The sequence below is a fragment of the Labrus mixtus genome, chromosome 7, assembly GCF_963584025.1.
Source record: "Labrus mixtus chromosome 7, fLabMix1.1, whole genome shotgun sequence".
Classification (NCBI taxonomy): domain Eukaryota; kingdom Metazoa; phylum Chordata; class Actinopteri; order Labriformes; family Labridae; genus Labrus; species Labrus mixtus.
The window spans coordinates 20,478,646-20,504,291 of NC_083618.1; the positions used below are offsets into that span (position 1 = coordinate 20,478,646).

The window sequence follows — 25,646 nt, forward strand, 5'->3', positions numbered from 1 at the left end:
TTTCATGCTAGAATTTTACTGCTTTTACTTTTTCCTTCATCATTGCTTTTACGTTTATTCTATCTCTTGTTTTTATTTCGTTTTATCAAATGCCAATACAAAAATGTCAATTCTTTGTATTTGACATTCTTTGTGCTTTCATTCTGTTCTTTTGTGAAGCACTTTGGGCTGCATGTTTTTATGTATGAAAGGTGCTATATAAATAAAGCTGAGTTGAGTTTAGTTGAGTTGCAGAGACATATTTTTTTTTAAGACTCAGAATTCAAACAGAGATGTCCAACACTATGGAGCCATGCAAAGCTGATATGTGTCGTTCTGTGTTTCCAGAAATTGAGTCATGTTTTGGAATAAACCCATGCCCACCTGGAAATCCATTTTGTGTGTGTTGCTATTAAGTAGTAAAGAATTGCCAAACTACTACTACAACTCTGTCTTCAGCCTCTGTGTGACCAAAGTAAAATTATATTATATGACACGAAGATGTCAGGATGAAACACATAAACAAGCACCTTATTATTCCATTGCCATCTGCAGAGAATTAGATAAACCAGAGGCATGTGTAAAGCATGAAGTCCATTATACCAAAGCTCTCAGCAGGACTGTGGAAAATGCATGTTTCTCAAAAGTCACAGCACCTCCAATCATGTAGCAGTGTACATGTCTACATGAGACAATGAACAGAACACCAGCATGATTAATGCTACATTAAGAACCCCACTATGACTCAAGGCTTTAAAATTTTATGCTACTTGTTTTGTTTTGACTTAATCATTCAGTCTTGAGTGAGATTTCTGTCCCGCCTGTGTCATTCTTCAGTTTGCATTAAAGCTGTGTTAGCGGTTTCCATAGGTGAAGTAAAAACCTTTACCATCAAAATATTTAACTATTTTACGCTCTATGAAATGCAAATGCCAGGGAGGAAACAAGTGACACTGAGTGCAAACGTAGCCCTGTTGAATCTCTGAACAAATCAGAGATAATTGGTTTAATTTAGATGACGTGAAACAAGAACAGGCTGTAACAAAAACACAACCAGATTTTTGAAAATGGCCCATTTCCATTAAAATTTTTCATTCAATGATAATGTGACATTTGAAGGACTATTATAAAGAACATGATGATCCAGACGTCGGATGAGAAGAAGAAGCTTTAAAACTGTTCTCAGTGTAAACTGTGCAACGGTAGCAGTGATGGATGAACTTCAACACACTCAAATGTTTACCCTTAGCAAGCATGAGCAGCCTGGTAAAACACTGGATGTATAAAAGAAGCAGAGACGCTGCCTGTCAACAGGCAAGGCAGGCAAAGTGCTTGGGGCCCCAGGCCAGCAGGGGGCCCCTGAGGGCTCACAACTTTATACCAAAGAAAGTGGCTCAGAATTTGCAAAGTTTGGAATGACAGTAGGAGAGCTCCCTAAGGTGGCCCCATCTGACAGCACTCCTGTGTGCTACTAAGTGTTGCATGTATCATCCTGTAAAAACAAAACGTTTTTTAATGATAGTCACTAAAGGAAAATGAAGAGGAGTTATGCATCTGGGAGAGAAAAAGAAAGAGGAAAAAAGAAAGCAAGACAAAGTGTTAAGTGGAGAAGATAATGAACTTTACCCTTAACTTTGTGGAGGAGACACTTGAACAACACAACTTCTGCTAGCATTACATTAAGGTGCTTATTCGTTGAAGTTTAGCATTAGTTAACTTAGCTAGCAGAGCAGCAGTGTGTCCAGCTCTGCTAGCCGTGACCAAGTCTAGTTGGGGGTCCTTTGGGGGTCAGAAGCAGGACACCGGCAGTTGACTGGTTAGCTTATCTAACAGGTTGGAACAATTTCAAACTATATTCAAAGTTTACATTTCACAGTTTTTTTTGTTCAATTTATTTATAACACAATAGTGATGAATGCTGGTTGTAGGGGATCCTAGTGAAGTTTAGCCGAGGGCCCCAACAGACTCTAAAATGATTCTTCATTGTAGCAGAGAAAATATGAATTTTCTCGAAATTAATACCAAAGCAAACACAAAGCTTAGATCTCTGATAGGGATGTAAAAAAAGATGTTCCTTTTGTTGCAAATTGGATGTTTAAAGCGCTTAAGGTTCTTTAATACAATTAGAATAAAGCGAGGCCGTGCTGGCTATAGTCCTGTGCGTTTAATCTCAGCCGTGCTAAAATACAATTTGGCTCTTCAGCATGTTTGGTTGTTTGGATGTATGTTTAAATTGTGGAGTGAGGGCTTTAAAGAGTTACCTGTTCTGTCTGTAGAGCTGCGATAGGTAAATAAGTGTAACGCAGTTCTGAGGGCCTGACATGTACATGCAGATTTTCCCCCCCTCTCTTAAACTCTCTCACCCATTCATTGTTATCACTTATCAGTGCCTGTTTTTAAATCATGTGAACACTTAATAATAATAAAAAAACTTGAATTACATGGCAATCAAAAGATAAAAATCAGCTTCACTGTTTGCTTGTTTTTTTTCCATGACTTAAAGGTGTTCTGGCTGATGTGCTGCATAATCAGCCGCTCTTGTTCTTCTTCTTTCGCTTCACTTTCTAGCAGCCATATTTTAAGAAGTGCTTGACACAAGATGAACTGTGTTTGGTTGATTTCTAGCAGCAGGAGATGGGCATAGTTCTCGTTGCTTGGAAAGAGAAACTTATATGTAAGCTTATAAAATACATTTTCTTTTAAGACTTAGCTCAACGTTGAGATCAGCTCATTGTTTTGCTGACTGGCTGCACACCTGCTATTTCCGTTTACACTTGGGCCTCTCATCTTGTGAACAGCAACACGAGGCAGATGCTTTTGGTAACACTTCACTATAAAGGAATGCAAGTCAACTATAACCAGGCATGACTCATGATGATGTTAAACATGAACACCTACAGGATGATGTTCAATTTTAGTCAGCAATGTATCACATTTTTTCCATGCTATGTGGGCTCAGTTCTTCTAAGATAAAATTGGTGGGGGGGGGGACAGAGTATAAAAGTTGGGTTCCACCATCCCACACACCCCAGGACGATCACTCAGGTCCCTCGAGTGCAGCGGAAACTCAGGGGTGACCGTGCCTTCTCAGTTGCAGTCTGTGGAATCAATTGCCTCCCCCCATCAGAGACGCTCATGCCACCCTTTTCCCCCCGGTTTTTGAAATGAGTGAAAAACAAATCCAATATTTGATTAAAAAATGTCTTTGTTGGTTTTTTAATGATTAAAAAAAACACCTTTAGATGCTATTGTGTGTCTTTGATGTATTATGCCTTGTCTGTAAAGCACTTTTTTTTTTAAACGTGCTATAAAAATAAAAATGGAAGAGAGCCAAGGGCGCCCGATCCTGCAGGACCCCTCACACCCCGGTAACCCCCTCTTCACCACCCTCCCCTCAGGTAGACTGAGAACCCCCAACACATGCACAAACAGGCGGAACAGCTTCTTCCCCTGAGCTGTGGACACGCTACAAACACACACACACACACACACACACACACACACACACACACACACACACACACACACACACACACACACAATACTCACCCCCGGACTCTGTGCAATAATGGACTTTGTGCAATAACTGTCGTGTTTTAAACCTCATTGCTCCCTATATTTTTATTTTTATCTTTAGAGTATTTATTACTTTCTTTTACAATTTTTACGGGTGTGAATGTGTATGTGGGTATGGGTGAGATGTGCTTGGCTTGTGTGGGTGTGCTGGTGTATGTGTTCATATTTGATATTTTTCATATATCTATATGCTACAATTGGATTGCTCCAACAGAGTTTGGATGTATAAACTGCAATGACAGTAAAGATCTATCTATCTATCTATCAAAAGGTTTTCAAACTTTGTGTGTTAAATTGAGATATTGTTTATGTTGTTCAGTCCTGGTTATGTTGTAGGAGAGAGTAGCCTTTTTCATTTGATTCTTTTCTCCTGTTTTCCTGTAAGGGAGTTACTCCAGGAGTTACTCAAGATGCCTGTATTTTCTTTTCTTCCCTTTATTTGAGGTAAGGTAGTTTAGGTTGTGACTATATGTTGTGTTTATTATTTTTGCCGGTGCTCTCCCTGAAGTTCAATTCATTTTGTGAATATTGAGAATACATGGATTAGTGAGGACTGTAAATGCGTTGTTATTGTGATTAATCATTTGGGAGTGAGGAAGAAGAGGGTCACTTTTGTGCTACAGCTGGTGTCCCCTGTAGGCTGGACATAACATTCAACAAATCAGTTTAACAGGTGAGAAGTTAATAATTAGCTAAACGTGTTTCTGTTGCCCTCAAGTGGCCCCAAAATAAAAAATTCATCAAGCAATGCTGTCGTTAATTTAAGTGGAATATACTTTGGCCATGTCAGGGACAAAAGGTGATGTTTGAAATGAAACACTACAACGGTCATGTTAGCTGTGAAACGTTGAATCAGTAAATCGAACCGGTTTCCCTGTAAAGTTACGAGCCACTATTGAAAGCAGGCTTGCCGTGATGTGACATTGAAAATAGAGCTGACAACAGCTCATTTTTGCAACAAGCCCCAGGGCAGCAGCTCCCACAAAAGACTAAATGAGTTTCATGAAAAAGCAAAGGGAGCCGTTTGAAGTTCCGGCACATAACTGGGCCAAAGCAGCAACATGCAAGCAAATGCTTACACAGCTGCTAATGAGGTTTTGTTACGCAGCGTGGCCGTGGACAACAGTACAATTAGAACAAATGGTCACAGTTTAAATGGGATATTTGCGCTCATTTTGAGAGCTCGATGGGAGTCAACTGTAATTCTATGTAGACCATATAATAATTAGGCCCTTCAGAACAGTGTGCAATTTTAGTCAAGTAACTGTACTTTTCTTGAACATAATCAACTCTGACAGGAGAAGTCAGGCTGTGGATATTTTTTTTAGCATTCTCACGACATTTAATCAGAAGTGAGAACTAAACAGGTTCCAATACTTCCTTTGAAACCATACTCCAGAAGAGTTTTTCTTAAAACATTGTTTGAGTTATGACTTAGTGTAAGGTGCATTCCTATTGGTTGCTGAGTAAGACGGATTGTGATTGGTCCACAGTATATGCAGTATGTGTGAAGTTCACCCTCCTGCTTAGCCACCTGTCCGTTCAAAGCTGCAAATAAATGCTAGAAATTAAAACACATCTTCATGCTGAATTATTATTGTACACACTGAACTTAACAAAACACCATCTTTGAAGAAGTATTTGGAGCAGATTCAGTGCAACAATACACCCCCCAAACATCTGATTTGCGAGAAAGAGCAATGCCAATGTGGAGTATTTTAAGTGTATTTTTCGTATTGTGTTCAGTACATTGTAATGATATATTTTTTTTTTTTCCCAGAAACAAAGTGATCTTTAGTTTGGATTGGTCGGGAATGGCCAGAAAAATCCCTTTCAGATGACTCTTGTTTATAAACCTTTCTACTCTTGGTACAAGTCAGTATGTTTTTACTTAACCTTCAGTGAAGAAGTTCAATCAGTCCTTTAACTTTTGTTGTTATGAACAAGTTTTTGTGCTTCTTGAGTACAGAGTGTGTCTGCTGTCCACACCTCTGATCATTTCACATCATTCTCCGACACAGTTTGTTAGCCAACCTGCTACGATATCTCTCTGACAATTTAGACGAATGATAATACAGAGCACATACTGTATCTCTCATACTTTCCCACTTGTCATTTTAAATTAACTATTTACTTTTACTGATTTACACTAGGGACCACATCATGGCATCTCAGAACTCCAGAGCCGAGGGAGACCATATACCTCCACAATCTATCAACAACGCAAACCTGTCACAGTTTGTTTACTGGGTTTTGATTTAGTCCGGCGGTACCTGGCAACTGTGACAGGCAACAATCAACTCCCCACAGAGGTGATACAACTTTCCAATATCAAAGTGTTTCCTTTTCTCACTCTGCTTGGATCCTGCCGACTTCATAGCTCACATCATCCCAGCATTAACGCTGTTTGTGTTTCCCTGTGTGTAATAAAAAGCTAATAAGCAACTCTGAAATTAGATTCAGTCCAGTCTAGATTTAGAAGCTAATTTCCTGGTACAGTTTTCTGGTGCACACAGTGACTCACAAAGAGAATTTGATTTTTACAACAACCTCTGCTATAAGAGCACTAGGGACATCACACACGGTGCTCCAACACAGGTGTTTTCACTTACACCCACTAGTGAAGCCTCTTGTCAGGACAGAGTGGGTTTCAACAAATGATGCTTTACTAACAGCTGACTCTCCTTTTGGTTTTGTTTCATCCAACAGGGTGAAGAACCTTACATCTTCATGGGTTTAAAAAAAAAAAAAGAAGCAGAATTTGAAGTTTGGTGACTTCAGCATACTTTAGTAAGACACGACTTCAAACAGAATAACTGAGAACACACATGTGGAGTTCAGGGCCGTTACTGGCTAACGGTTTTTCTGTTTCGCTGGTAAAAAAAACTGAATGGGTGGAACTTTGTAAACAAATGGACGCAATTCTGAAGATGTTGGAAACGTGTCCAGGATGATATCAGATCAGTGTTTTGTATGTTTCTTTAACAGTTGTATTGTCTGGAGGCAGCGGGATCTCACAGGTTAAAAAAAGAATTAAAGCGATCATATCATCTTCTCATACAAAGAAAACTTTCGAGCTAAATATATTTTCAATAATTCCGACTGAGTTTGCAGCTGTGTGTCAACCAACTATATTCATGCTAATTAAATGTGTTTAGATGGATAAAAACTTTACTTTTAAGCACTTGACGCCCTTTGGAAAAAGAAAATTCCCCTCGATACTTGCAACACAGAAAGACTCAAAACTTGGGAAATATGGAAGCTTGTCCAGAGTCATTACGTTTCAAAATATCATGACCAAGGTACCACTCCCAAACTAAGAAAAGGCACTTCAAACTATATCACCTGAATTTAACACCACATTAATACAACCAGATGAAGGCGACTAGACAAGACTACACAAAAAAATTTAATTTCGAGATTAAAGTCGTAAGTGTACGCAAACTGTCTTTGCGGTACATAAAGCTTATTTGCATCTGGTTGGCAATATCCCCTTTAAATATATCTTAAACCAAACCATTTTAGTTTCCAAACATTACACACATCTTTTGCTTTACCTCAGGTCAGTGACTTAGATCATAACCTGACAGAATCACTGACAAAGCTTATTATCAGCAATGTGACAGTCCAGTCATACTGACAAGTTGAAACCCTTCAGATCTCTCATTATCCATTAAGTGTTGGAAAAAAGAATCCAGCAGTGCCAACTTTAATGGCTTAAGGCTCCCTGTGAGATCACAATGGGGGAGACCCTCAATCATCACACCATCATCCAGGAAGTACCCGAGAGATGGAAATAATATTCACCTTGTATTCACCTCTCAGTGGGCTCATAATTGCAGGAGAAAGGTGTGCTCAGGGTCTGGAGTCCATTTCCACACAACCATGGATGATGATTAATGAACCGGTGGGAACAAACAGTGAGCAACCGCTCTCAAACAGCGTCTGCGAGCTCATATGCCACTGAGTGCATGTTTCAGATATATATGCAAGACCTTGTTCCGCTCTTTAAAAGGTCAAGAAAGAAAAGTGGATGTGGGTCTGTCTGTGATTTGTGCTGCCTTTGTGCATACATGTGCACATTTGTGTTTAACTGCATGTGTACTGTGTGCAGTCATCACTGTCATGTCGTTGCTATTAGATTAATTGCCTTGCTTGTGAGCATCAATAACACTAATGTGTCTGTTTCCTAAATTTGATCTACCTTTTATAATGACTACATGGCATGTCTAAATTAGTGCTGCTAATCAATCACAGGTCAGGCTTTAATGAGCGGAACAGCAGAACTGTTGACAGCTACTTTAAATTGCAAGAGGAATACACTATCCTTGTGTGTGTGTGTGTGTTTGTGGTCTAATGTGTGCAGAGCTTGTATCCAGCAGCATTTTCAAGCAAATAACACCGCAGGAAGCTCTGAGATCAAGGATTTCGCTGTTGTCTTGCATCTTTTGAAATCCTGTTTAAAGCGCCTTTTTTCCCCCTAGAAGTGGTCTGTATGCTGATATCTTAAGAAGGAAAAAAAAACCCTGGCAGCAACATGCAATGTGGTTTCATTTCCTTTGTAAACAACAGGGATCTGTGTTGCTGTGAAGGCTGGTCCCTTGTGGACAAACAGCGGGATGCATCTTCAAGAACAACTCACCGATGGGGCTGGTTTCCCTCCTTTTGCAGTGCAGACGAGAGTGAAATTCTGGGCCTGGTATCGACTGAATGGAGCTGGAGTGTTCTCTGCCACCACCGATATGTTGTTTGGAGGTGCTGTGGAGAACAGAAGTGAAATCTTTGTGACAATATATCCCACAACAATTCTTTGATATTTAAAAAAAAAAAGCAATTCTCAGCTATTTTTTTGCTGTAAAAAAATATCTGCTTTCCCTTTCGTCAGTGCACATTAATATACGATTTCATCTCGTTTTTACCTGGAGGCCTAGATGAAGAAGCAGAGTGAGATTTTCTGGCACAACTTCACAAACTATCAATGTGCATGAAGATTGAAAGGCTTGAATAGGTCAAAAAAAGCTCCAGCAACACTTGTTGTATGAAGATCAACTTAATTAATAAAATTGATCTTCATTCTGCAAGTTTTGTTCTCGGTGAAGACGAAAGGATCTATGTGTTAACAAGTTTTGCTGTAGCTACAGTATGGGGGATTTGTGCAATATCTATGAAGTATTGTTCAGTACGTTTTTGTGGTAACTATGATACGCATAGTGATTACTCATATTTGTTACTTTTTCAAAAAATTTTCTCATATTCTGTATGTATGGAATAAATTGTGCTAGCATGGTACATTAGTAGAAGGTATTACAATTGTATCTCGTTTTCTATAGGTTTCATTAGTTGTTGCTTCAAAAAGGATTAGCACATGCTTTAAACTTTCCTGCCCTCTATAGCTCCCCCAATCACAAATCCCTGGTACCACAGCTGCTGACAGCAGAGGTGAAAGGTTATAGTACCCACACACAGCAGACCTGCTTTATCAGTGTACTGTATCTTTGCAAAAGAAAAAGGGACCTGCTGAGAGCATATCCACTTAAAATGGTAACTGGATGTTTGGGACAATATGTTCATAAGTCCCCAGGGCTCATGTGAGTCGGATGAGGCTCATAAGGTAGAAAATCTCATACATATCATATCGCGAACCCTCCCTGGGAATCTCTCTTGCTGGGATTCCAGCGAGTATGTGATGACAGCGTAAAGGGAGAACATGTGAAGTAGACTTCACAGCATTACAGAGGTGCACAGAGAGGAGAAGCAGTAAATGAATGGAAATCTCCAACATCCCCGAGAAAATCAGCTGATCAACATGCAGTTCTCCAGTCCTCATATGGAGGCTTAAATATGAATACTTCCAAGGCGCCAATGTGGCTGATTCAGGGGAATCTCACAAAGCAAGTTTTAACATGACAACTCTGCAGTAGATGATGGCCAGCTGCACATGCACCACTTGACTTTATATCAGAACTGGTGAGTGGAACCTGCACATGTTCAGCAAATACGATGCAGAGGTAATCATGTTTCTTCATATCTACATGTCTTTTGGTAGGGGGGTGGGCGTGGACCATGCTTTCCCTTTGAGATTTAGCATTGAAAGTCTGCTATTTTTCCTAAATATGATGTCAGTGATTGGAGAATCTTCAAATGTTTAAAAACACAAGAACCTGTACAACCTAAGCAACAAGGTAATGAGGGTCAATATGCATAGTTTTCAGTCATGGTCCTGGTCCCGACGCCTGAAGGGCAAAGGGAACTTAGAAAAGTGACAGCCATTATTGTTAACAACATAAAGATAGAGTCAATACATGTACAACATATAGGGCTTCAACACTTGCAGAAATCTTCTGAAAAACTCTGTATGTGTGAACGCAAACAGGCACATTTTTTGCTCCGACTTCACCCGGAGTTTCTCCTGCCAGACCCCTAGTATTTTTCTGCAGCAAGTCTGAGTGAGCTGATGTGAGAACTCCGCAGGATATTATCCGGAGAATTCATCTCGAGCCAATAGAAGGGGGAGTGACGTTTGTATACTTCAACTGCTGCATGGTCACCAGTATGTTGATCTCTGCTCTTTTGTTGATGTTGTATGTGATGAAATTATCTAGTGCATGTGTGAAAACGGCTACAAAGAGGTAAAAGATGGAAACCTTAGCTTTCTGTAGCGACAAAAATAAGTCTATAACTATAATAGTTTTAATTTAAGATTTTAACAACGTCATGTTAAAAAAAAGGCCAAGGCTGCTTTCAAAGGGTTAAACAGCTCTTATCTGAGAGACAAGCCTCTGTGAAATCTGTTAAGCATCCCAATAGATTTTCTCTGAATATGTCAGCCATGCTTTTAAGGCAGATAAGGCGGAGAGAGGGAGAGAGGTCATGCAGGGAGCGATGCCTTCTTCATGTCACTTTACATGTATATCTATCAAGCAGTCCTTAACGGACATGCCACGGAAATTAATTGATTAAAGATGTGGGCGAGGGATTCAGCTGCTGGCCTGGGTGCCTCTGTGTTTCCACACCTCTTAATTGCTTATTGATGGGATTCATATGGCAGTAAATTAACCTTAGGACACTCAATTAGCTTACTGACAAGCCTGTCTCAACCTGGCATATGAGAAGCTGTCAGAGGTGTCGGCTCCTGACCAATCATGCTCGAGTGCTCGACACAGAAGCCGTGTCACGAGCTGAAGTGCCTCTAAGGCGGTGAAGTTGCTCCAGTATGCACAGCAAATAACAAGACGATAAAAAAAAATGAAAAAAAAAGAAACACAATCTGGCTTTATGGATTTATAATATTGATTGCTGTGTTTCATAAAAGAACATAAAACTCTAGTTAGTAAAAGCTTGATGGGGTCCAGTGAATATATTCCCAATGCCATCGTCAATTCTTCGTCTATGAAGAAGTGCTCAGAGTGCCCCTTTAATACGCAGTTAAAAATGATGATTCATTTTTAACAGTATTAGCGGCTGTAAATACGAAGACATCAAAAGATTATGTAGCAATCTGGAAGGAGTTTCAACACACCTTAACATCCTCATTTAATTAAAACAAAGCTAATTTCCTGAAATTAAATCTCATCACATTAATTAGCGCTAAAGTCAGATTGATAATAGTATTTATGGGCCATTAAAGAGCACTTCTCCAAAGCAGTACTAAGGAGATTCTTTGTTTAGTTGGTATAAAATCACTAAGACAACCTTCAGGTCATGTTAGTTCAGGAGAGCTCGACATCGATCACAGAGCTCTGTTGTTTTCTGCCCCCGTGGTTTCAGGGCTCACTTAATGGAAGTCAAAGCCAAAGACCGCAGTAAGCCTTTGTGAAATATTTGACATGATTAAAACCAAGACCTCCTGTGCACATCTGCAAACACAACAACACCGTCTAGGATTAAGATAGTTGTTTATGGTGATGGAGTCTAAGCCTTTCATACCTCATTTAATTGCATCCCTTCTCTTGACGTGCTAAAGGGTGAGCTAATATTTTCTTGTTCTTAAGACTTCATTCAGCTGGGGGCTCCTGCCTAACTGAGGTTTGCATTCAAATAGTTTGAGAAGAACTTTTGAATTTTGACATTTCTATCCTGTCAAGGTTACCGTGTAGTGTGTGTTGATGCTGGTACAGTGCTCATACAAAACAGGGAGAGCCAAAACTTGTGAATTGAAATGCAAAAAAAACAAAAAAAAAAACAACCACAGTCAAGTTTGCTAAACAACAAGAAGTCTTTGGGGAGAAAAAATATCACAAGGAAAAAAAAAAAACTTTTAGAAAGAGTGGAAAAAACTGTCAATATCTTTGAGATTCTTCTGGTGGTTTCTTTGAAGAGTTGAAAGATTCAAGAGTAGATATAAAAATTGTAAATCCTCTCTGCAGAGTCTCTGCGTTTCCTTAATATAATGAAAACTGCTCGGATACACAGTGTACTGGAAATGTTTGTGCTTTGTGCCTGGCATTCTGATTGCCACAGGAATTTTTTTTACTCAGACTCGAATGAGATTTTGTGAAAAACGCAAAAAGAACTTTTTTTTATCACTTTGAGTTTTGCCTGATTTTAGTCATTTTCACTCAACTAAGGATTCAATCTTTCATTCCCAGTTGAGTAATTTGGCCATCTTCAGGGCTCATGACATTTATGAAAAACTAAACAGGCTTAAAAATTCTAAAAACTCAGGCGTTCATCTGACAAAAGAACAAGGAGCACCTTCACAGAACTTCACAGAACTTATCAAATACACTCCAATGCAGTGGTTTCTAAACTTCCTGCTAGGCCAATCTTTGGCAGATGCCGAAACTTTCAAGCATATTATCATTTTACTCATTTTATCTGTATGTAAAATGTGTGTTTTCGGGAAACTGCTCTTTCAGCCGTCCCCTATACTGCACATACTGGACATATTTCTGGTTTTCATGATTTCATGGCAGATTTTGTCATGTTTTCTTCATGTTTCCAATTAATTGATATGCAAAAATTGACTTGAGGGCCACGTTGAGGGTTAATGGGGGCCGCATGTGGCCCCCGGGCCGCCAATTGCCCACCTCTGGTCTATGATCAAAACCAGTGGTGAACATTAAATACAATAAATATACTAAAACAAAATGGCAACCCTCATAACATTCATTAAAGTAAGAATGTGCAACATTTTGATCCAGTAGATGTCATCCTTGAGCACTAGCATTAAACCAAAACAAACTGCTGTTTTGTGACACCTCCGCTATTCTGAAGCCTCCTCTTTCCTCCAGCATCTCACCTCCAACCCCTCTCCACTCGTGTTCACACAAAGGAGTTAGCAATTAGAACGCACAATAATTAAGCACCATTAAGCGCAAGTTGCAGACAAAATGTTTCTTTGCTCGAGCTGCAGCTGCCTGTGGCCTGCATTGTTGTGTTAGCATGCTAATATTAGCACACTTTGGTTAACTTGTAGCTACTGCACATTAATTGACACAGAATGAGTGATCTCAAGACACTTATGTGACATCCAAATAAGCAGTGAGTATGTTACTCTTCTTTTCTCTAGTCCTTGACTAAAACAGCTTTATACACAAGGCCGTCCAATCCATGTAAATATGATGTAAACACGGCTCTAAAAACAATACAGCCAGCAGGACTCTCACTCTCACTCATTGTAGACAGTCATGACTCAGAGAGACATTTACAGAGGATATACTTAATTTCTGCTGTATTTATGTGTAAAATGTTGCACATTCTTCCTTTAACGCAAAGTACTTTTTTGAGGACACTGTGAAAGAGTGGTTTAGAAGATGACAAACACTTCTTGCAGAACTGTCTTGTTTATTTTTGTCTTATGAGAAACATTTCAAGAGCATATTTCACTGTCAGGAGCAGAGAGATTGCTTTCTGCAATATGAGGAGACAATTTTGTGAAGTGGACAAACAGAGACATTCACAATGCTTTAAGCTGTCGTGCATTTAACCTTTTAGTTTTTGCACAACAATGATCAGGCATTCAAACAAATAGTCTTACAATTTGCAACACACGGGTAACTTCATTGTGTTGTTCTGTACAGCACTAATATTGTCCCCATAAAAAGCATGTTTTGTTTTTTTAAAACTGCTTCCTGTTCAGAGATTGTCCTCCCACTAATCCCAAATAGCTGGGAGAAAGTAAGAACTGATGCCGAACAAAAGATAGGGTCTAACTGCCAGCTATGTCCTGTTACATAATGTGGCTAGAGATCCAAAAACTTAAAAGCAGGATGCTGCAAATGTGTAAAAATGTATCACATGTGCCTGCGGTCCCATGAGCCATCCCTTCTTCTTCCATTGTGCGGAGCCCGCCTGCACACCGCTGCATTAAAAGCATTTACTTCCTTTTATCCCCTGTAGGACTGCTGTGCCAGTTACATCAATAATGATCTCTCCTTCTATATTCCATTTACCACCTCCTTCTTGTTCTATATCCTCAAGCACCATTACCCTGATTTCTTTTGTAAAAAAAAAAAAAAAGAAAAAAAAAAAGGAAAATAAACAAGAAAAAAAAAAACCTGCAAATGGGATTGGTGAATGTGCAGAACAGGAGCATGTTTAATGCTCCAGAGAGACTGCCTTCCCTGGCCTCGTAATTAAGGGATTTAGAGCTCCGGAGACAGCTGGACTCACAGGAAACACTCCCAACATCCCCTCGTACTAAGCACCCTGGCCTCGAGTCCACATCTCTGGGGTTTTATTTATAGAGGAGGTAGGTAGTGTGTGTTTGTGTGTGTGTGTGTGTGTATTGTGTGTGTGTGTGTGTGTGTGTGTGTGTGCGTGTAGGATGGTAAAGAAGAGGCAGCAAGGTCATCCTTGGCTTACTTTCACTGACAGTAATTCGGAGATAAGTATTTGATGAAGCTGTACTTTTTTTTATTGTGTGCCCAGGGGTCCCAAAGTAATCAGTGCGAATTCTGAATGGTTTCAACCAAAGCTTAATGATAGTGCGGAGCATTTCACTACTCACTGTAATCTTATCAAAATCACTGGAGGATTAGTTTCTTGACAAATTATTTCTCTGAAAGCTAAAGAACCGTGACAGGAGCTGAACTTGTGACATTTCCTACTTTGCTCCGACATGTTTGATTTAAAAACAAAAAAATAAAAAAAAACTCCCAACTACACGTATGTCAGTGTGTGTGTCTACTTACTACCCCTACCCCCAAGTAACCCTAAAAAGTTTTAAGACTACACTGAGGAATTAAACGATACAAGGTGAGGAAGTTAAAAAAGACATGATCAACAAAAAACAGGAAACCTCTAATGACTAAACTTGGATATATTAATACAAAAATACTCAAAAGGGATTCAGGGATCTCTAACTCAGGCTCCGTTCTGGCTTCTCAAATTGCTAGTCAGACTACAAACAAGGCAACAAACAGAGAAAGAAAGTCTTGCCCGAAATTCCTCTTCTGCTAAGTACTGGCTACAGGGAAAAAGGTCGGCCTTCACTCCAAGAGGCTTTATCTTTGTCAGACAATAGCCTGTGATTTTCAAGATTGCCCTGAATCCAAAAATAATGGAGGGCTGACAAAGGTAAAAACAACAACAACAACTGATAAAATAACAATCCTGGTCATAATCTTATCAGTCAAATCGAGCAGGGTGCCACATTAAGCTTCTAATAGTCTGTTTGACTGTGCATCTCACCTATAGAGTATTCTGGGATAGACCCCCCCTGTGTTCTTACACAATGTAATGGGAATGGAACAACAACATGAAGTTTCAAAGTACTGCTGCAAAAGTGTTTCAAAGTACTGCTGCAAGACAACACTAACCGAGACCAAGACAAACCCGAGACCAGAGTGCTCCAAGGCCGAGACAAGACCAAGACATTTAGGGATCCAAACCGAGTCAAGACCAAGATCTAGGCAGCGCAAGGCCGAGAAAAGATCGAGACGATAAACAGCACTGAAAAAATCATCATGTTGTGTGCAGCGGGCGTGTCACTCACTTAGGCCGTAACACCAGGAAGGTTGCAGCCGTAACCTGGAGAAAAAAAATCTAAAATCAAACTTCTAATGAAATGAAATTATTTGTTGTTTTAGAAAGAGGCATTTTCCTTCCAATCACTGAAATGATGTGGAAAAATAGCCTATCAGTAGTGGTCTTGACTGGTCTTGATTTGAAATCCCACCCAGTCTGAGACCAAAACAAGACAGAGGAAAAAATGCCTTCGATTCCGAGGTGGGAACCTTCCAAAAGTGGTCTAGAGACCGGTCTTGAGACCAAGACCATTTCGACTACTATACAACACTTTGCTGCAATCCAAAGACACTGTAGGTTTATTTTCAAATGACATGGCACCTACAGTTGAAAGCCTTAATACGTGAGCAGCAGCTAATCCCTGTCTTTAAATTAGAAAAGAAGTCAATTGATATTGCAATCACAAAATGAGCATTTGGTACAATTATATAGCCGATGCTTTCAATATCAGACAGCTCACCCTTGACTGCCATTCTGCTCATCTTTGTTTACACCATTATAGCTTTTATGCTAAACTTGTGGTTCAGTTAACAACTAACCAATGCACAGCCTTTAGTCAAAAGGAACATAGGTTCTGAATGCCTCACTGCAGTCATTTGCTTTTAATAAAGCTTTCAAGTACTTATCTCCAGCAGCTTAACAAAGATTGTATATGGATGAATATTCACAATTTAAAAGGCACCAAGTGGATGGAGGTGTCTTCTTTGAAGCAGGTACAGTGAATAGGCGGTTCCTCATACATTTCGGATGAATGGTCTTTTGGTGACTGGAGTCATCAATATGCAAAACAATCTGGAGAGGTTCTTTTGAGATTCAACTGTTAATAATAATGCAGACTGGCCGCAAACGGAACCCACAGAAAATCAGAAAAAAAATCCTCCTCTTGGTGACAGAATGTCTCTATTACGCACATCTGTAAGAAAAGCCAGAGAGAGAATAGAGATAGAGGGAGAGGAGAAGCTGCTTGTGTTACTGTGATCCTCTCTTCAGCTAATAATAGGAGGATATTATTTTAACCCACTAAAGAGTCCCTAGTTTTTTTTAAAAACCCTTCCAGAAAGGGGTCAGAGATCAGGGCCACTTACAAAGCAGCTGACCCAGAGTTGCCAAGGATTCACTTACATGCTCAGAGATGCTACAGCAGAGCGGATGCTAATGCTAACCGACACAGGTGCTTGAACCTGTTCTGTACGGCTGAACAACCTTCTCCCCTTGTAGTCACTTCATCTTTTTCAGCCACTGATCAAGTGCTTCTCTGCCATCTATGTTCATATTCACTGTCCAGCTCATTGAGTTTTCTAGATTTATATTTTATTTGCGTTAATTTAGAAATGTGTTAAAAGTAAGTCTACTTTCAGAACACTGCATATAAACCAGCAGTTTCTTTTGTGATTTGTGTCCTGACCACCAGGGTGAATGTGAAGAGTGTAAAAACATTGCATTGCATTGCTGCATTCCTGTAAATTAAGCATTTATCTGACTCTTACTTTATCCATCCAAGTGGATTCTGTAATGGAAGCTAATTGGTCCATTCCATGGTCAGGCCTATCTTACCTCGTTCATTTAACTTGGAGGTTTGAGGGCATGACTTTGCAACATGTTTTCTCTCCTCACTCATCAAACAGGGCAGCTTGGTCTGTGGCACATCTTTAACATATGACAACATATAAAAACTACTAATCTGGTGTAGGCTTTCAGACATTCAACAATCTTCAGTTCATTAGACGTTTCAAAACCGCCTCAGGCACCAAAAGTTGGGATAAGTTTAAAAATAAAAAATCACAGTTTTGGTTTAAATAAGTACGTAGGCCTATGTATGTGAATATTAAACATATCATACATTATCTAACAAACACAACCTATGTGTGTAGTGTTTGTGCGTTATATAATTCAAGTAGGATATGTTACTTTAAAGGTAATACACTTTTAAAAAAGGCAACCTCCGGTTGAAAAATTAAGCCAACTTGGAAGTGCAAGGGCTTGCTCTAAAAGCCAAAGAATACCCATTAGAATCCATAAAATGTATATGTATTTAGCAGATATAAAGCTTAAAACCTGGTACAAATATTAGTTTTAATCTGAATAGTTAATATCTTAACTTTTTTTGATAACCCTTTCATCTTGATGATATTTAAGCTTTGAATTATGCATATACTGTATATATATATATATATATATATAAATATATATAGGGGCGTATGCAGTACTACTGAAAGGGGTGCATGCTGTAATGTTTGCCAAGCAGCTGTAAGGGGCTTTCACACAGGATACAAAGGTGTTTCGCGCTGGCAACAGGGTAGGGAGCAGATGAGGGCGGGAGCTTGCACATACGCACAAATTTGACTGCTTCCAGGTGTACTGCAGGCTGAGTGAAGGGAGAAATTAGACATCCTGTAGGGGAGAGTTGCAGCAAGACTTAAGGGAATGAGGACAAACTTCAGGCAGGTCCGACAGAACGTTTGTGGATTTGTCTGAGGCGTGACTTGTTTGTTGTGGTCTGATCTTCCCTCCTGTTGGACAGGACGGTTGTCACGACCTTGCGCTGCGCTCGGCAGATACACTGTCACTTTGTGAAACACTTAGACAATGAAAGGGTTAGACAGTGACGCACTGCGCCCACCGTCAACCTCATCCTATCTGAAAGCCCCTTAAGACTCGCCTCAACTCCAACTCTTTGCCTGCTGCTAGATTGGTCTAAAGTTAGATTAAACCAATGGGTGACATCAGACAGACTATGTCTCCTTTCCAGGCACACATCCACAATTTCTATGCTGCATAACCTGGCATGTGGCACATCAAAACATGGGCAAGAGGATGCAATCCACAAATTACTCCAGAGGTACCTGCAGCATCAGTTTCTTAGGCACTTGGCCACTGACTAAGATGCTGTAATTGACAACTTGGAAGCGAGAAAAGGTTGGTTAGTGGCATCCAGAAAATTAAAAAACAAATTCAAACTGGCAGCTCTTGGCAATGCACACAACATATAATATGTCCCACTTGCACTTTATTTCTCAAAGGCTCAGTTAGTAACAGAGAGGTATAAGTAAGTTGCGTAACAGGCCTGTGAACTTGAGTTATTTCTAGCGGATGGGGGAAACATACATCCCAGATTGAGTTGAGTGAAACATGAAACACTGCCAAAGTGCTTACATCCCTTATTTTGAGCAGTCACACAGTTGGATGGGCAATGATTGCGGCAGTGGGGGAGATAGAAGGCAGCCTGAAAAACAATCAAAGTTAAGTCCTCTCAAGAGGGGGAAAAGGACATGTTGAAATGAGCACTGGCTCGAGTAACCGGCACCTAAAGCCTGCTCTTTTTGAAAGCCTTTATTCCCCAGCAGATAGAAGACACCAAAATGCTTTTTAATCACATTTCTATTGTGCTTTAAGCATTTGCATTTACAACCCTCCCTGTTAATTTGCATGGGTTATTACCGTGCTGTCAGCTCATATCGCATCCTCCCGCCCTGACCAGCCCCGCTGTAGCTGGTAGCGAAGCGAGGGAGAATCTGCTGGCTGTCAGGAAGAGGAAGGGGATGAAACTGAGAGACAAAAGCTTGTGTCACACTGAACAAGTTCCCCGGTTACGGAGCACATTAATCTTAGCGATGTTGCTGAAAATACAGGGGAGCATATACTACATGCCTGCGTGTGTGCTCCAATGTGTGTGTGTGCGTGTTTAAAAGAGTGAGAAATGTGTCTGAGCATTCCTGTCTCTGGAAACATATGGTGTCATTCATGTGTTCCTGAGGAATAGCGGGTGCAAGTGGCCATAATAATGTGGCCTACGCCTGACAGATACAAAACCACCCACATATACCTTTATATACGGCACTATTCACTGCTCTCCACACACATTTTTCAGTTTCCTTCAGCTTTCATTGTAAAAATAGAAGGAGAAAAATAATCTTTCACAATCTAAAGAGAGTGATTTGGGAGCTTAGGCACAATTGCGCTCTTTTTCCTGCCGTTCTGTTCCCATATGATAGGAAAATGTTGTGGCTGTATACAGCTTTACCCCGGTCTCTCCCCAGGCCGTCGCTCTCTGAGGGTAAACCGGGCTTGGACTTAGAGCTTTGTGCTTATAATGAGGACAAGGGGGACAGCGGCGGGGATTTTGCCAGCACAGTTTGAAGGCGACGTTGAGAAGGGACAAAAGGGAAAGCTCCCAAATAGCAGACAGTGGCAGATGGGACTTACCCTGGACCCAACCCAGCATCAATTATGCTGTGACTGGCACCTTCATCCCTAAAGTCCATTTTTTTTCCTGCTTAAGGGCAGGGGTTTAGGTTGGCAATCTGTTACAATTTGGCCCCTTTACCTCCAGCCATCTCCCTCCCTTTGGCAGCGCAGTAATTCACAAGGCATTGACATGGATGCACCTGTAGGTCCCCAGTGCCTTGGGGTGTCACAGAAAAAAAAATCCTGATCAGCCTAGCTGGTTGTTGTAGTTTCTTTTTTTGGCCTTTTATGACATCTAATTTACAGACCAAGGGGGTAAAATGAGGCTGTAAAGTTATACGAGGCCAAAGAGAGACACTCAGGGGTAGTGAAGTATCCATCATTCAATTCTCAGTACGGAGTCCAAGACGCTGCAAGCAAGCCCCAAAGAAGTCTTTGAGAAAATCTACATCAAATGCATGCGGCCAGACAGCCACAAGCTCCACGAAAGGTCGATATGTAGTATACACAGCACTCAGGGACGGGGAGGAGAATTCATATTTCAAGCTGACATGTAAAGGTTGTTGATGGGGCAGTTATGACCAAGACGAATGGGGGACAATGCATCAAGGGGGTTCTCTTTTGAAAATGGACAAAAAACAACTGAATGACTTTCATTGTCTCCAAATGTTTTACATGTTTTGGGCACTATTTTGCTTTTTTTTTAAGATACTGAAAACCAAAATCTACAATATCCTTTAGTCACACTTTATAACGACTATACACTATTAAGCATTAGTTTGCTAAGCAATGGTTTATACTTAATGTATCATCTATAAAGCATAGGAAGTATTATAGCCTGTTACAAATGGTTTATTGTTTATATATAATATGTTCATCCATGATGAAATAATGAGTCCATCTTTACACTTCATAAATGACGGAGTAGGTAAAGACCCTTTAGATATACATTCATGCATCGTTTTCACAGATAATGATTCAAGCATAAGTGGCACACTGTAAATAACTTTACTATATTTTATTGTGAGCGAACAATGCGTTTCGCCTGTAACTTCGTCAGGTTGGCCCAGAACGATCACAGCACATACACAGGTGCGTTAAATACAAATGATCACATGACCAATTATGTTATTGGAATGCAGACTAAGAGGAAAAAACTGTTAAACTCATTCAATGGTTATCGATAAATGATAACTAGTTTGTCTGTAGTGTCTTAAAATATGACAACAAATATGTAGAGTCGCCCCCTACTGGTCATTACAACATAAAACATCAGTAAAACATTACAACACCATTTAAGGTCATTTTGCATTCCTTGCACAATACAGGGATCTGCATGCTTTTTATTTTAGTGATGAAAAAACACATTTGATTCAAGAAAAGTTGCTGCATATTGAGAAGGCACGAACCGAAGTCATATGAGGAGATCCTCTTTCAATACAAAATGCAAGTGAAAAAGAACTAAAGCAATAATAACCCTCGTGATTCCACACCTCTCAGAGACATCATTAATGGACATATCTATTCAGACTTGATTATTTCTCTTTTTTTTAACAATGGATTACACAATCTATAAAGTGCAGTAAAGACTGACTCACTGTTTAGATATTTAGGGGTGTAAAAAATACAAATGAAAATGACATTTTTAAAGGTCCAAAAGGACAGATAATCGTATTGTGTTAAATATGAGAGTTTACACACGGACAACAAACTGCACCATTTAATTAATCAAAATTTTGTCTAATGAATTATAAATTGTTACCTTTAAATTTGTGTTCAACTATTCCAGGTGACAGTTGTCTTTTCAAGGTAAATGAAGTCTCTTAACTCATACCTCTAAATGCATCCTCCATGAAAATGTCAAACTGTCAAATGCCATTTTAATCTTGTAAGGGGACTTGACAGGGAGTATCTGAAGTGACTATTTAAAGTGTAAATCTCAGCGGGCGTCCTCAATTATTCCCATCAGTTTGACTGGCAGATGATTAGCACACAACAGTGGTCTGTCTTTACTTCTAAACATTCAGCATTTAATGAATCCGTGTTCTTGCTGGAGGCTGAAAAACATGGTTTCACACATAATGTGTTCTTCTTATGTGTGTTTACTTGACAATTAAACTAACTATGCTCAATTTGAAAATAGAAGCAACATATAGGACTATATATGTGACATTTTAAAAGCTCCTTGGTACCTGGTTGCAGTATAGTTCTTAATTTGTGCAACTCCATGCTGTAACACAACAGACTACAGAAAAGAGTTTGGCTATTTCTGCTGGATCTGCATCTTCTCAGTTTGTCTCAAAGCTTACACAATCGGACAAAAGTCATATTTATATAGCAACACTGAGATCACATTAAATTATCTTTTTAGATTGTTTTGGATATGGCGTACATGAAACTTTAGCTTTCTTGGCTATTTTGACTTTTTGCTATTTTTCCTGTTTTACTTTCCCTCATTTTAGCAGCCAACACTCACTGAACAAGCTTTAAAGGAAGAATGTGTAACATTTTACACAGACAGTAGAAGTCAAGTCTATCCTGTGTAAATGCCTCTCTGAGTCATGACTGTCAACAATGTGTGAGAAGCTAGAGCACCACCAGCTGTTGTTGTCGAAGCCTTGTTTACATCATGTTTACATCATGTTTACATGGACGGGACGGCTTTGTGTATAAAAGCTGTTTTAGTCAAGAACTAGAGAAAAGAAGAACATCGCCTACTCACTGCTTATTTAGATGTCACGTAAGTGTCTTTAGATCACGGCCATTCTGTGTCAATTTATGAGCTAACCAAAGTGTGCTAACATTAGCATGCTAACACAACAATGCAGGACACAGGCAATTGCAGTTCAAGCAAATGAAAGCTTTGCCCGCCATTTGCCCTTAATGGTGCTTAATTATGGTTCGTTCTAATTGATAACTCCTTTGTGTGAACACGAGTGGAGAGGGGTTGGAGGTGTGCCGCTGGAGGAGAGAGGAGGCTTCAGAATAGCGGAGGTGTCACCAAACAGCAGTTTGTTTTGGTTTCAAGCTGGTGCTCAAGGGCGACATCTACTGGAGCAAAAAGTCACACATTCTTCCTTTAACATAACAAATTCAAAAAAGGAATCATCTGGGACACACGTATTCTTTCCTGTTTTTGAATATGAAGCATGTGGAGAACCACATGTTAATGAAGATCTACAAAGGAGCCATACTACACAAATCCCCCACAAACTGAAGCCACATTATTACATTGATAGCCACATTAAACAGGTTTTCTTTGTAGCATATTTCTCCTACTTTTTTCCGCTGCTCAAATAAGATACTTCAAAAGTGAGTCCCTGTTTGAAGGAACATCTGAAGGAATACAAATGCATCGTATAGCCACCAAACGCACAAGTGTTCTCCAGAGTGTCAGCCCATTCCTCGGGCGATATGGGCAAGAATGGGAGATTTAAAAGGTCTAACTTCACACATTAAAGGGATCAAAAGGTTTATCAAGTGTGAATAATGTCCCCTGTGTTAGCTTTGATTGATGGGTTCTTACTGGCGAGTTATCCACGCTGAAAAGAATGGGAACATATAGCTGATGGCATGTTGCAACAATGTTCATTAAAGTGTGCAGCACATTAACGCTCCTAATAGAGCCCTGCGTTTCATTTACAATCAGAGATAATTTTAGTACAATAGAACCATTAGAGCCACCAAGTTCTGCAGTAGACATGTGAAAGTTTTGTTCCTTGGCTCACAGCTGCTGATTATACTTCTGGCACTGCTCTATTGTGTTAAAAAGTACATTCAAAGAACATACATTGTACAATTGAAATATGTGACTTTGAACAGATGTTGAGGACGGAAGGATTCATGTTCACACGGCTATGAATTATTATTAATTATTATTACATGTCTGTTACACAATCAAATAATAAACAAATACCACATTTTGAGGTGTTGATTATGGCATTCTATGGTCCAACTATAGCAGACCATGGCTATTAAAAAAAACACCATTGATAAAGACACTACTCTGAACAAAAATCTAATCATTTGAATAGTCAGGAAAGAGTTTGTCCATTAACGTTGGGGAAAAAAAAAAGACAAATATGTTGGGAAATGCAAGAAGTGTTGTTACAGCAGATGAACTCCTTCATTGTGAGACAAAACCCCACCACCCCACCACCCCTCCGTCCCGCTCACCCTGTCGGGTTTCCATTCTGCTATAACAACAAGCGGGGGGCTGGAGCCGATCCCAGCTGTCATTGGGCGAGAGGCGAGGTACACCCTGGACCGTACGCCAGCCAATCACCGGGCTGATATATAGTGACAGACGACCAGCAACACTCACAATCACACCTACGTGCAATTTAGAGTCGCCAATTGACCTAACGAGCATGTCTTTGGACTGTGGGAGGAAGCTGCAGTACCCGGAGAGAACCCACGCATGCACGGGGAGAACCTACAGACTGCACAGAGAGGCTCCTGACCGACAGGGATTTGAACCAGGAACCATCTTGCTGTGAGGCAACAGCGCTAACCACTGCGGTCCTTGCACTTGAAATGATCCCTCACTTAAATAACAAACAGCATAGTATAAAAAGTGTCTCCAATCCAACAGTGTTTTTTAATCACACCCCCATGTAAAATGTATTCATGTCTTGGAGGCTTTAAACTGTAAGAGCCCCATTTTAAGAGTCAAGCTGAAGGGCTCCGGTGCACAGACAGTGTGGGCGTCTCCAAGGGCACCCAGCTATTTTCGGTTCATGTATGTGCAGCGTTGCAAAGTGCAAAAGGGCTGAATGTTGCGGAATATTATTCACAGGGTGTAATGATTAAATAATACACCTTCAGGTAGTCACACAAGTGGTCTTGTTGTTCTGAAGGAGCATTGCAGATCACAGGGAGGCATAACAACAGATGAACACATATATTGGACATACCTTCAGTGATGTCACCCATTGGTTTTCTGTAGAAGCGTTTTGAAGCCTGACATATTGGAGATGAAAATGTTACCTCATTTTAACTTTCAATCTATAACAGGCTAAGAGGTGGCGTTGAACAAGACCTCAACCCTCCTGGAAAAAAACGAACAATGCAACCACTAAATCCTGCCCCTAATTAGCCATCTTTTGCATAATGGGATATTACAAAAAAAAACACCACAACATTTTTTACCTATAAAAAAGTTAGCTATTCAGATGAAAATAGATTTTTTTGAACCAGGCTTTAAACATGTTTAACTCTGCTGTAAAGATGGGCATTTTAATATGGGACCTATATGGGGATTCCTTGGCATTCCACACAAGGAACTGCATGATTTTGCACTTCCACAATTTGCTTACTCTTTCAACAGTGGACGTTGTGGCTTGGTAAAGACACAGTCTAGGAAGACAAATTGTTGTGCATTTGATACAGACAGACAACACTTGAACACTGAGCGAAGCTGAGGAAGCGGTTAGGACTGCATCAGCCTGATAGTATGTCTGATTTTGTTCTCATGTATACCTTGCCATTAATGGTCACATCACCGAATAATAAAATATTGAATGTCACTTATTCTGTTGATAAGATTAAACAGGCTCAAATGACTGACCAGCCACAGTAATCCGACAGAAAAGTAAATTCCAACTATCTGATGTATATAACATTATGCAGGGTTACACTGAAGCAGCTTGGGGTTCATTTGCATGTGATTTAATGAAGGTAAACACGGTCAGTGGCTGTGTTCAATGGCAGTGCGCTTTGACTTGGTACTTCTCAAATCAGAGGCTGCAGACTTGTCAACATATCTGTCCTGCTGTCTTCAGATGGCCACAGGGTTTTAATGAACTTTTTTAGTATTTATTCATGGATGAAAAAGGGTCTCTATTCTGGCCTTTCTGCTTCAGCTACAAGTATTTTTTAAGGCTGAATGAACTATACCTAGGGGTGAGGGGTAATTCATTTAAATTGTTTATTTA

The 25,646-nt window shown here is 40.0% G+C and overlaps 1 protein-coding gene across 2 annotated transcripts in view; it reads right to left on the minus strand.

Annotated features, from left to right (window-relative positions):
• The window catches only part of igsf21a (immunoglobin superfamily, member 21a), a 247,871-nt gene that overhangs the window by 39,264 nt on the left and 182,961 nt on the right, over positions 1 to 25,646 (minus strand). For both annotated transcript variants that reach the window (XM_061041183.1, XM_061041182.1), the window contains exon 5: positions 8,198 to 8,313. In XM_061041183.1, the coding sequence (XP_060897166.1) occupies positions 8,198 to 8,313 (116 nt within the window). The remainder of the gene's footprint in view (positions 1 to 8,197; positions 8,314 to 25,646) is intronic.